The sequence below is a fragment of the Narcine bancroftii genome, chromosome 6 (assembly GCF_036971445.1).
Source record: "Narcine bancroftii isolate sNarBan1 chromosome 6, sNarBan1.hap1, whole genome shotgun sequence".
Lineage (NCBI taxonomy): Eukaryota > Metazoa > Chordata > Chondrichthyes > Torpediniformes > Narcinidae > Narcine > Narcine bancroftii.
Genome location: NC_091474.1, coordinates 62932469 through 62945810, shown reverse-complemented (window position 1 = coordinate 62945810; position 13342 = coordinate 62932469). Strand labels below are relative to the sequence as shown.

Below are 13342 nucleotides of genomic sequence, written 5' to 3'. Positions count from 1 at the left end.
CATTACCGGACTTTTTCTCAATACCAATAATTACTGTGTCACTTCTTCCTAATGACCAATATCTCTATTAAACACAGATTATAAAATAATAGCAAAAGCACTGGCAAATAGGTTAGCATAATATTTACCCAAGTTAATGCATACAGATCAAGTGGGATATGTTAAAAGCAGACAAGCATCAAATAATCTGGCAAGATTGTTTAACATAATACATTTAGCCCAATCAAGGCAGGATCCTAATATAGTAGTATCATTAGATGCAGAAAAAGCGTTCAATAGACTTGAGTGGCCATTTCTATTTAAAACATTGGAAAAGTTGGGTATAGGACAGGGATTTGTTAACTGGATTAGGGCATTATATCAAAAACCACAAACAAAAATAATATCTAACAGCCAAATATCAGGAACATTCTGTTAAGCCGATCAAGTAGACAAGGTTGCCCTCCCTCCCTGGCTCTATCTGTTATGCCGATAGAACCACCAACAGAAATAATCAGAAGTGATCCTGAAATTAAAGGCTTCAAGGTCGGTCAAGGTCAACACAAAATAAGTTTATTTGCCAATGATATATTAATGTACATATCTGAACCTGGGAGATTGCTGGAAAAATTGCAGGAAACTTTAACAAAGTATGAAAGAGTATCAGGGTATACAATGAATATGGATAAAAGTGAAATTTCACCTTTAACATATCATGATTATGAACAATATAAAGCAAGCCGTATACTCAAATGGGAAAATGAAGGGATCAAATATCTGGGAATTATGCTTGATAACAATTTGAATAATTTGTACAAGTTGAACTACTCTCTTCTGCTGACAAAAGTAGAACAAGATCTACAAAAATGGAAGGATCTGCCCCTAATGTTAATAGGGAGAGTTAATTGTATCAAAATGAAAATAATGCCAAAAATTCAATATTTGTTCCAGTCAATACCAATACATTTACCAAAAAAGTATTTTTAAGACAATAAATAATTAATAAGACAATTCCTATGGAATAATAAAGTACCGAAAATAGTATTAGAAAAATTGACATGGGATCATAAACTAGGGGGAACCGCGATTCCCAGTTTTAAAAAAATATTACTTAGCTGCACATTAAGTTTTTGGCATCTTTCTTCAATACAACCCCACCAAAATGGGATTACAAGGAATGGATGAAACAATGAATAGATTTTATTTTATTAAAAGACTTCAAACCGGATATTGATTTAGATGGTAAAAATTTGGCAGGATATTAATGATAATATTGGAAGGAAAACTGGAATTTCCTTAAGATCACCATTATGTAATAACCTGATGCCACCTATAATAATGGGATTCTAAATAAATGGCTACAAAAGGGGGTTGGCCTCATCATTGTTAGCACACTTTCCACCACACATCTGTTGATGTTTGCCAAGATTTTCGATGTCATACCAAACCTCCACAAACTCCTGAGGAAGTAGAGGTGCTGACGTGCTTTCTTCACGATGACATTCGTGTGATGACTCCAGGAAAGATCCTCCAAGATAGTGACTCCCAGAAATTTACATTTGCTCACCCTCTGATTTCCCCAATGATCACTGGATTGTGCACCTCTGGTTTTCCCTTCCTGAAGTCAACAATCAGCTCCTTGGTTTTGGTGACATTGAGTGCAAGGTTGTTAGTACTGTACACAATTCAGGCAAGTTTTCAATCTCTTTCCTGTATGCTGACTCATCAGCCCCTTTTATAAACCCACTATTGTGGATTTGTCAACAAATTTATAAAATATGTGTGATTATCATTCCAAGTCACACAGCCACAGGTGTAAATTGTGTAGAGCCGGGGGCTAAGAACACTGCCCTGTGATGCTCCGTTACTGATGGAGATTGTGGAGGAGATGTTCTTATCAATCCTCACTGATTATGGGGTTGAGGTGAGGAAATCCAGAATCCAGTTACACAGTCAGGTGTTGGAGTTTGCCGATCAATTTTGAGGAAATTATGGTGTTAAATGCTGAATTGAACTGAACTGTAGTCAATAAAGATAAATAGTTGATAAAGAGCATCCATGTGGTCCAGGGCTTTGTGAAGACCCAGTGAAATGGCATCTGTTGTAGATCCATTGCTGCAGTAGGCAAATTGGAACAGATCCATGTCACTGCTCAGCTTCAACATCAGTTTCTCAAAACTCTTCATCACTGTGAACGTGAGATGTCACTGGTCGGTGGCCATTTAGGTGATTGTAGTAAATAGACAAAATTTGCTGGAGAAACACACACGGTTCCTGCTAAATTAGTTCAGCAATTTTATTTTATTTCAGGACTAGGAATTGCCCATTTATGGGATGAATGTGCTGGTGAAGAGCGAGAATCCTGAACATTTCTCTCTATTGTTGCTACCTAACTCACTGAGTTCCACTAACTGCTCATTTTTTACTCAAGATTCCAGCATCTGCAGGTTTTTAATGTTTCTTTAGTCTCTTGAGGGCGACAAACTATAAACAAAAGAAAAATGCAATTATCAAGTTGGCCGACTTTTCAGTCATTGATTCCAGTTGTAATTTCTGTTTCACCTGTTTTTTAAATTCATTCTCCTTCTTGAATCACCATAATTTCTGAAGTGTAAGGTATTTTTGTAGCCCAATTAGGAAGAATATTTGATCTAATGGCTATGGGTTTGCCTAGGAGAGAAATTCTGCACATGATGGTGTTTCTTTGTACCAATTACCCCTATTCTTCTGGAAACTAGAGAAAAGAAATGTTTCTAAATCTCAGTCGACTGCTATAGTGCAGTGCGTGGGTGGCAATTGTGAAAGAAATGAATGTTTAAGTTTAGTTTATTGTCTTGTCATGTAACAAGATACAGTGAAAATGTCAGTTTTATATATTCTCTGGGCATTGTAAAAAAAAAGCACCATTTTAAGATGCCATTTAGGATTGATATGGTAAATTAATTCTGACAATGGTCAAAGTTGGTGTCTCACATTTTACATAACAAGCAAATCAGATTCATTCACACCGGCTTCCTGCCATTCCAGGATGGGCTCAGTTCGCTCAGTTCGAGAGGATCAACAGCAATTCAATGCAAACAGCCTCTGTTAGTGACACCACTGTTAGCATTACCATTTTATCCAGTGCCATGCATTTTGAAAGTACACCTTCCTCATCTACTCACATTGAAAGTAAATAATTGTTAGTCAGGGACTCTGTCATAGAGAAGGGGCAATTGAGAGATGTTACCTTTGTGCTAATGAATTAACAGAGAAAATGGGCTTATTAGGTGGTAAAAGTGTTTAGTTTGATCATTGGATCTGCATGGAATGCTTGGATCTGGAGATCAGTTATCAATTCATGCACATTTTCATCAAAAGTGGTTACATATGTAAATATTGCAAACACATATCGTTTACTAAAAAAACAGAACTAAATAATTCATCCTCTCAAATATTTTCTGCCATTCAATTAGATTTTGGCTGAATTGTATGATTTGACGCAATACTTCTCACACAAAGTCTAACAATTTCAGTTTTCAAAGGGTTCTGGATTTCCTCTTCCTTCCTGACTCTGAAAGACTTAACTCCATTAATAAGATTATGAGCCCTTGTTCTGGACTTCCCACAAGAGGAAATTGCTTTGCTATGTCCATCCCACAAGCCTTCATTCATCTTCTATGCCTCCTGTAAAATGAATCTAAGTAATTTTTAATTTAATCCATCTCATCTTGGTGATTCTGCACCGCACCACCTCCAATGATCTAAGGGACAATTATCAGGATTGCATGCAGTGCTCGAGTTGGGATCTAACCAGTTGAGCAGCTCAACTTTATATTCTTCTCAAGAAAAAGGCCAAAATTGTATATGCTTCTGAAATTACTTTTCATACCTGTCAACAAGCTTTATTATTTTAACTTTATTTTACGAGTCTGATAATGACAGGAAAGAAATTGTCCCTGTATCTGATGTTGCATGGCCTCACACTCATGAACCTTCTTCCCGACGGGAGGAGGATCAAGAGAGTATGACCAGAGTGGGATGAGGTTGCTTAAAGTCTCCATGCGTGTTCGGATGATGGTCTGAGTTGCCTTTGGAGCGCAGGCCTCGTTTTAAAGATATCGGCAGATTCAATTATCAGAGTCCAGTTTTTTTCAATATTCAAATTCTACCAGAATACCTTCAGGTTGCCGTCGGAGAGCAGCCAACAATCATCAAACATCCACAACATGCTCTGTTTTCGCTGCTGCCATCAGGAAAAGAGGTGCAGGTGCCACAACTCGCACCACCAGGTTCAGGAACAGATGCCACCCCTCCACCATCAGACACCTAAACCACAAAATCAATCATTTAGGACTCTTGTTCATTTTATTTTTTTTCTTTATTCTCTCTGCATTGCAGAGTTTGTTAACATTAGTTATCTATTTACAGTTGTTTACCCCTCCATAAATCTTCGTCCGCGAAGCCAAGCCAAAGAAAGAACATGTATATGCTGTGTACAGTTTTTTTTTGCATTACCAATAAGTGGTGATTCTGCCTGGCCCACAGAAGAAAGGAATCTCAGGGCTGTATGTGATGCTATGGGTGTCCTTTGACAATAAACCTGAAATGCATGCTCACCAATATGTAACATGTCAGCGAAGTAGCAATCCCTTCACTTCTACTGAGCATGCGCTTGGTGGTTTGACGTCATTCACACCCCAGCCTCCACGCGTTCCTCCACATTATAGACAGGACAATATTCCGAATTATATTTTCGTTCTTTAATAAAGTTGAAGTAATGACTGGGGATTCAACAGATTCCTCGCAATGAAGTCTCGCCCATCAACCAATTGAAGGCTTCCTCTCAAAACGCACCAATCAGAGATCCCGCTAAATGGGTGACCAATCGCCAGGCTCGTCTCATGAGGGCAGCGCGTAGAAACCGACAACAAACATGGCGGAAGGTGAGTGGCGGGGGGCGGGCAGCGGGCAGCGAGAAAGAGATGGCCGATTCTTCCATCGGGCGGCCTCTCGGTACCCGTGGTCGGAAGGGGGAAGCTCCCTGGTCCGCGGTGTGATCAAGGTCCGGTCCGGCCCGGCCGCGTCGGAGGGGAATCGTGAGCGCCGAGGCCTCGAGGCTGCGTTGGCGCCACGGTTGGGCGGCCGCGGAGCCCGGCGATTGCCCTCATCCCTCCGTGGCTCCAGAGTTGCCAGGTTCCTTCCCACCCACCTTCTCTGGCCGGTGACTCCCGCGCCACTCCGTGAGTGAAGAATATAAAGGGATTAAAATTGAGCTGCTCAACCGGCTGGATCCCAACTAGAGCCCCTTAGATCATTGGAGGTGGTGCGGTGCAGAATTACCAAGGTGAGGTCTGGATGAAATGGATTAAATTAAAAATTGCTTAGATTCGTTTTACAGGAGGCATGGAAGATGAATGAAGGCTCGTGGGATGGACATAGCAAATCAATTTCTTCTTGTGGGAAGTCCAGAACAAGGGCTTATTAATGGAGATAGGTCTTTCAGAGCAGATGTCAGGAAGGAAGAGGAAATCTAAAGCCCTTTGAAAACTGGGGACACCTTCATTCGTCAGATTGAGGTACTCAACCCTTGAACGAGTGCTTTCTGCCCCTAAACTGTCAGCAATATATCTTTGTCTCTAATGGGTGCTGAAGGCTGGCTGAGTTCCTCCAGCATTTAGGTGGGATGTAGAAATCATTGGTAATGTTGGTGTTTATTGTAGAATGATTTGATGTGGCTGCTAATTAAGTATCAGGAATTTCCTTCCTGAAGGATGTTCGTGAACGGACCAGTATGTTACTGTTTGCTGTTATCAAGACTTAACTTTTTTTAAAATTCCACTTAGGAGAGAAAAAGGTAAGGGGACAGATAGGGAAAGAGCGATGATAAAGGGGATTTAATGGAAGTTGGAGAAGATGATGTTAATGCTGTCTGGTTGGAGAGTGGCCAGATGGAATACAAGGTGTTTTTCCCTCCACTTTGGTGTGGCTATTGGAGGCCAGGGCAAGCATGTTGGTTGTTGGCACAGTGTGTGTAATTAAAATGGTTGGGCACTGGGAGATCCTTGCTATTGCAGAAAGTGGTGAAAGTGCCAACAAAACATTCTCCCAATCTCACCAATGTAGAGAATATTGCATTGAATCTAATAAATGATCCCTACAATCCTCTGTTCTGATAGAACGTATCCCAGAGTACTGAAAGAAATTAGTATAAGTGGTGAAAAATGTTTGTGATAATTTACCAAAATTCTGATCTGGTCCTGATGGATAGGAAGTTAGCAAATGTCAAGCCAGTGGGTTTTTTTTAAAAAAAGGACAAACAAAAGGCAGGCAATGATAGGACAGTTACTTTAATGTCTGTCATTGGAAAATGTTTGAAGTTTTCATTAAGGAAGAAGTTCTGAGACATTGGGATAGAAATTGTCCCATCATATAGATGCAGCATGGATTTGGAAAAGGAGGTTGTGTTTAACATAATGAAATTTTTGACTGCATAATAAGATCAGTGGATATTGTATACCTGGGTTTGATAAGGTCCTGCAAGAAAGAGTTGTGTGTAAGATAAAGATGCATGGTGTACTGTATTGGCATAAATAGAAGGGAGGGAGTTGGTATAAATGGCTGTTTCCCTGTCTGGTGATGAGTGGTGTTTCACAGGGATTGGTCTAGGCCTGTAAGATTGTCTTGGGTAAACTTGTACTTCTCATTTTGTTCGTTTTAGATTGGTCACAGTGTTTGAGCTACCGAAAGAAAATAGACACACACACACTGAGAGCAGTTCAGTTTATACAAGTCTTTATTACTGAATCTAAAGCTGAATTCACACTACAATATGCAAGCCCTTCCCAATTATACTTATCAATGCCTGGACTGGTCCCAACTGCCAAAGCAAGGCGACGACTGCACACTTGTAGTAGGTTGTCTGGGCGCCGGTAGCAGCTTCTTCACCTCCCCGGACCGTGACGTTGGTTGGAATCTTGAAGTTCTTCTTCTTGCTGAGAGATGTTACCACCTCTTGGAGAGTCTCAAACTTCAGCAGTGCGACCATGGCTTATATTACCCAAAAGTTGTTTACTTCAGATCTTATCTTTTTGAACAAATAATTTAATTATCTTCAAGGTCTCCTGACAGTCTGCTACCAACAAAAGACAACTGCATCTCTGGGCCTCGTGGTGGAAGTTGGATAATGTCTACTGATTCATATGCATCCCTGGGCCCCATACTGTAAATTAGATTATGTCTGCTGATTCTAAAAAAACAAGCAGGTTCTCAGCCTTGCAGAAGCAAAGGCTGCAAAAGTAAGAAACACTGTTTAAATCTTCCGTTACAGGGCTGTAAGATGTTAACAATACCTTATCCAGTGGTGGTGGGGATGAGAAATTGTGTATAACCCATCTATGTTGGATGCCACCAAATTGAATGGAAAAGCAAAATGCATGGAAGACAGTCTGCAGAGAGAGAGATGGGTTAAGTGAGCGGGAATGGGTTTAGCAGATGAAGTTTTCCTTTGCCTTGTCTACTAGAGCAATCTTGTCTTTTAGCCCTCCTGATTTTCTTGTTTTTTCTTGCATTTATTATTAATCCTTGAGTACCTCATTTGCTCCTTGTTGCCTATACCTGTCATGCATACAGTATCTCTCTTCTTAACCAGATCCCCATATCCCTCATTCTTATGCCTATTAACTTTGCCTTTAATCCTGACCAAAACGCACACACTGTACTCTCAAAATTCTGCCTTTGAAGGCTTTCCACTTACTGAACATATCCCTGCCATACATTAACCTATCCCAATCCATGCTTTCTAGATAATTTCTCATTTCCTCAAAATTGTTCTCTCTCCAATATAGAATCACAACCTGAGGAGCATCTTTATCCTTGTCCATAATTATCTTGAAACCAATAGCATTGTGAGTACTGGACTCAGTGTTCCCCTACGCACACTTCTGTCACCTGTTCTGTCCCTTCCCTAATAGGAGATCCAGTATTGCCTTCTGTAGTTGGTACCTCTATATATCGATTTAGAAAACTTTCCACAACGCATTTGACAAACTCTTTAAGCCAGGGGTGGCCAAACTGCGGCTCTTTGACATGTAATGTACGGCTCGTGGGGAGGTTGGGTGCCGCCAGCAGGGAGGGTGGCTGTCAGTAGGTTGCCAGCTGACTGTCAACAGCCTGCCTGCCTCTAGGCACCTGAAAGCTGCCAGCAATAGTGTTAGTGGGTGTGGCTCACAATCGCATGATTGCTATGGCTCTCAAACAACTGAAGTTTATGGTATGTGGCTCTTATGTTAAGCAAGTTTGGCCACCCCTGCTCTAAGCTATCCATCCTTTTTGAAGCATGAGTATCCTAGTCAATAAGTGGAAGTTGAAACCTCCTACTATCACAACTTTGTTTCTTTCAGCTGTCTGTCATTCCTCTGCAGATTTGGTCTTCCATTTCTCACTGATTATTCCAGGGCAGTAAGGCAGGCAGAAATGGAGGAGAGAGAGAATGAATGGAAGCATAAGCTAGAACTAGCTAAATTAAAGCTGACCCTAATGCAAGGAGAGGGAGAAGCCCAAAACCCACGTGCTAACCAGTGAAAAAAGAGCGAAGACTGACTACACAGCAAGACCGGGACCATTGCCTGAAGAGGGCGCACAAAATCAGTGAGCCGGTGCGGACTCGAAAGGCCAACATGGCCTGTTTCCGCTCCGTAAATGGTTATATGGGTGGCCAACCTTTTCATTTTTAATTTAGACATACAGCACGGTAACAGGCCATTTCAGCCCATGAGTTAGTACCGGGGGTGTAGGTTAATTGGGCGGCACAGACTCGTGGGCTGAAATGGCCTATTTCCATGCTGTATATTGAAATTAAAAGGTTGGCCACTCCTGGGGTAGTCTATAATGCAGCCCTATTAATGTGGTCATACCTTTCCTGCTCATTAACTCCACCCAAATAGCCTTTGTAGACGTCTTTCTACCTTAGCACAGCTGTGGTATTTTTCCTGTCAATCATCCCTTGCATTCTATCACATCTGACTTTTAACAGTTGTAAATTGTGCCACTGAGCCATAAAATGATACTTAAAGGCACCTGATGTAAATTAAAGATGGTATTTGTTTAAAATCTCGGTCGTAGAGAAGCTTTTAACAAAATATCTTGAGTATAGTTGCATCTCCTTTACCATCAAAGGAATATTGGATTATTTTCCAGTCTGCTGGTTTTAAATAATGGAAATATAAAAAGAATGGGCCATTCATCCTCTTGAGTTTGTCCTGCTATTGAGATATTGATGGATTTGCATCTTATCTCCAGCTACCAGCCCTATCATTCTGTAGACTTGACTGACGCAATCATTTATTTTAAGATGACTAATTGTAGTATTTGTTGTCTTTCATGGGAGACTTCTACACTTTTATCTTTAGCATGAACTAGTGCTGTCTAATTTATCTCAAATGGGCTCTTAAGATCAAGCTGCAATTTGCAGTATCTAAAATCCTTCTCTGAAGGATGAAGTTGCTTTTTGTCCTATCAATTTCTTTCAAATGCTGTACTTGAATTCCTTAGCCCTCAACATTCCAGGTGCTTTTAAAAAAAAATCTTTTTTTTAAACTCTCATTTGGTATTCCTTTTGCTTTGAGTGTTCACTTCATTGTACATTGTTTGAACTTTGTCCCTGCCCAGCTTTTTTAAACCATAACTTTTTATATCAATTTAGCTTCTGCCTTTTCCTTATCACAAATTAGCAAGTGAATAAAAATCTTTTTTGCTTAACTTGGTCTTTCTTTTGTGACCTTGGCCCCACATCAGAGAAAATGTGGGACTAAACTCCAAAGCCAAGAAAGTCCAGTAGCGCCTTTACTTCCTGCAAAGGCTGAGGAAAGTTCATCTCTTACTCTCCATCCTTGCTACATTCTGCAGAGGATGTATTGAGAGCATCTTGTGCAATTGCATCACCACCTGGTTTGGAAGATGTACCACCTCAGACTGTAAGACCCTGCAGAGAAGATCATTGGGGTCTCTCTTCCTATAATGATGGACATCTACAAACAAAGCATGTGGAAGGCAAATAACATTGTGAAGGACTTCACACACCCTTTTGCCATCTGAAAGGAGGTACCATGGCATTCGGGCCCATCCTTATAAATTGTGTAAAGGCTCCTCAATTCCTAGAACACGTGTACTAGTATATCTTGTTTTCTATTGTATTATGACTTGTTAGTTAATTCCTAGTTATATAAATTTGCAACATGGTCCTGGAGAAATGCTATCTTGTTTTTACTGTACTATTAGTCGTTATGATAAGTAAAGGTGACTTGATGCAGCTATCCTACAAATACAGTTATAACCATATAACAATTACAGCACGGAAACAGGCCAATTTGGCCCTTCTAGTCCGCGCTGATCCAAGTACCCTCCTCTAATCCCACTTACCAGCACTCTGCCCATATCCAAGTACCCTCCTCTAATCCCATTTACCAGCACTCTGCCCATATCCCTCCATCCATGTACTTGTCCAACTCTTTCTTAAATGACAAAATTGACCCTGCTTCCACCACCTTTCCCGGAAGCCACACAGTAACCACTCTCTGAGTAAAGAAGTTCCCCCTCATGTTACTCCTAAATCTTTGCCCGTCAACTCTCAACCCATGACCTCTTGTATCCATCTCTCCTACTCTCAATGGGAAAAGCCTTTTCACATCAACTCTATCTATCCCTCTCATTATCTTAAACACCTCTATCAAATCCCCTCTCAGCCTTCTACGTTCCAAGTTATCTCCCATCTCAATTCTCATCTTTTCATCTGACCTTCACATTGTGCCATTTGGCATGTGAATCAGTTTAAAATCATTCGATATTAAATGTATTGAAGTTTCAAAATATTTGTATTGTTCCTTTATTCTCATTTCTGTAGCATCTGATTGTATATGGAAGAAGGTTTTCACGCCAGTGTCTCTTGTTTCTTAGAACATGGCGATACACTCACAGAAACCAACTTGGAAGGACAGATACAGGTAATGCTATTCTTAAAGTATTTGAAAAACGAGAGCATACGTTTCTTGGCTTCTACTTGGACTAGACAAAGTGGAGGTTTCTCAGATTAAGTGTTTGTTTTTCCAGATGTCGGAAAATCCTCATGCAGACTATGGTCTCACAGAAAACGTGCAGGTATAGATCCAAGATGTGGCATTTGCGTCAAGAACGGGTTCAGTAGGCAAGCCTGTGTGCATTTAAATTTTTATGCATTTTAAGAAATTGTTGGATTATCCTTGCAACTGTCATGTGACATTTTAACTTTTTTGGGTTTTTTTGTAGTAAATTGACATATGATAACTGTCCGAATAATTATTAAAATTGCCCAAAATGGTGATATCTTTGGTTTATAACTAGCATTTGTTTTTGTATACCTGACTGCTGCCCGTGTAACTTTGTTTAAAAGCATCTAAGTAAACTTGACCAGGGTATTTAAATATTCAGAATATTCACCAGGTTTTTCAGCATCCGAGAGGAATGAAAAACTATTTAACCGAATAACATATTAGTTGATTTGAAACCATAACCTTCTGTTCTCATAAGGAACATAGTCTGAAATGTTTTGCTCTTGCCTAATAGCAAGAAATACCATTGTGTTAATATACTGACTAAACACAGATCACATTTGTTAAATTCTCTGTCTTGGCACACAAAGCCTTTTGGTCCAAGTTGATATGAATTCCTATAGATCAATCTTAGCAGTTTCCCCAGTGGTTTGCTTTTTTTTAAATTTATTTTTTAAAAATTTTTAAATTTTTAAAAATAATTATTTTTTAAATATGCTTTCCTTCTGAAAACCCTGATGATTTCCATCATCCCTGCAGGTGATGAACTCAAGATAATTTAAAAAAAAAGATTTTCTTCACAACCCTTTTGGCTAAAGTTTTAAATGTCTCTTTGATTCCGAAACCAGTTGTGTTTTTATTTTTGCGTACCTCCAGTGAATCTTTCATCCACCCATTTTCTAAAAGCTGCCACCTCAGCTTTTCTACTCTTTTAGCTGGAATTCGACATTCATTCAGTATTGTCAGAAGTTATTTCTGTGTCCCTTTCTGCAGCTTTCACATCTTAGTTGTATGCTAAGAACTGGATGTTAGTTACAGGCTCAACATATCAGTATGTTGATGTATCATCCTTGCTTTTGTAAATTCTTTGTAAGTGAATCCCATTTGCTTTACTTGATCAACCATTTTCCAGCATTTGTGCACCTAAGTATCCAGGACCCTGGTTCTGAATAGGCTGTTTAGTCGATACTGCCTTATTGTTTACATAAAGATATAATTTTCATTAGTAATAAACTTCACCTATCAGTTGCCAGACTGTTAACTTGCAGTTCATTACTATCCTCGTAGTTCACATTCCAGCCTTTTTCATTCAAATTTTACCCTGCCCACCCATATCAGTCCCCAATAATATCAAAATTCCAATGTGATTTATGGGGAACATGACCATCTACTCTGAGTTTACATGATTAACATCCAGTTCTAGATGTGCAGAAATTTATTTCCAATTGTATAGTAGGAAGATTAAAGCCATTATCTAGTTACCATTCAGAATTTATCCTGCTCCTCAGAAGTTTGCAACCTTGTTTGTATTTTACCTGGAGTTGAGTTTCAGTCCACATGTGTCACCTCCCTAATAATGACTCGGTTCAGCGAAAACAAAAGTTCACAGTTGCCCAGATCTGACTATTGGAAGAAGCTGATGTGCAAATTTTCCATTCCTTAATCACGTGCATTAAAAAAAAACTCTTCCATGCCCAGTACCCTACCCAATACCCTCCCCTCTCCTCCAGTGCCCCTCCCCATTCAGAGCTATCCCCTCACATATCACTTCCCAGCTTTTCTCTTCTGCCCTCCTGTCCATATTCACTGTTGACCTCTTGCCTGTGGGCCTGTGCTACTCCAGCTTCCTCTCATTTTTATTCAGGTGTCTGCTGCTTTTTGTTCATACCTTGACGAAGGGCTCTGGCTAAAATGCCTTTACCACATTAGGAACACTGCATGACCTTCTGAATTTCTCCAGCATTTTTGTGTATTGAAATGTGAAACTCTACCCCTTTATGGTAATTTGCAGCATCCCATTCATCCATCACCACTGTTTGATGAGACCTTTACAAGATTAGAGATTTAATAGCAGCTTTAAATTTTGTTTTAAATTCCTTTTGTCCTTTTACTCCCAAGATGTCTGGATTTCATAAGAGATAGAATCTGACCATTCAGTGCATCATATCTGTTCCACCTTTTGCATCATGGCTGATGTATTCTTCCTTTCAACCCCATTTTCTGCCCATAACTTTTGATGCCCTTAATAATCACGAACCTTTCAACCTCCACTATAATTTGCCCACTGACTTAGCCTCCAC

The 13342-nt window shown here is 39.9% G+C and overlaps 1 protein-coding gene and 1 long non-coding RNA gene across 7 annotated transcripts in view; one reads left to right on the top strand and one right to left on the bottom strand.

The window, feature by feature from the left end:
- Positions 1-565: 565 nt before the first annotated feature.
- LOC138736137 (uncharacterized) lies at positions 566-4905 on the bottom strand. Its single transcript, XR_011340107.1, has 3 exons — positions 4579-4905; positions 4139-4287; positions 566-2463 (listed from the first exon to the last, which is right to left on the bottom strand). It is a non-coding gene; the product is annotated as an uncharacterized lncRNA (long non-coding RNA).
- The window catches only part of dpy30 (dpy-30 histone methyltransferase complex regulatory subunit), a 27680-nt gene continuing 19179 nt past the window's right edge, over positions 4842-13342 (top strand). Inside the window, exons 1-3 of one of the 6 annotated variants that reach the window (XM_069885111.1) lie at positions 4842-4904; positions 10912-10958; positions 11065-11112. In XM_069885111.1, the coding sequence (XP_069741212.1) occupies positions 4895-4904; positions 10912-10958; positions 11065-11112 (105 nt within the window). In that variant the 5' untranslated portion in view covers positions 4842-4894. Of the gene's footprint in view, positions 4905-4932; positions 5306-5359; positions 5538-7112; positions 7257-10858; positions 10959-11064; positions 11113-13342 lie in introns of those variants that run through there. The other 5 variants (XM_069885110.1, XM_069885114.1, XM_069885112.1 and 2 more) reach the window with 5 other exon arrangements.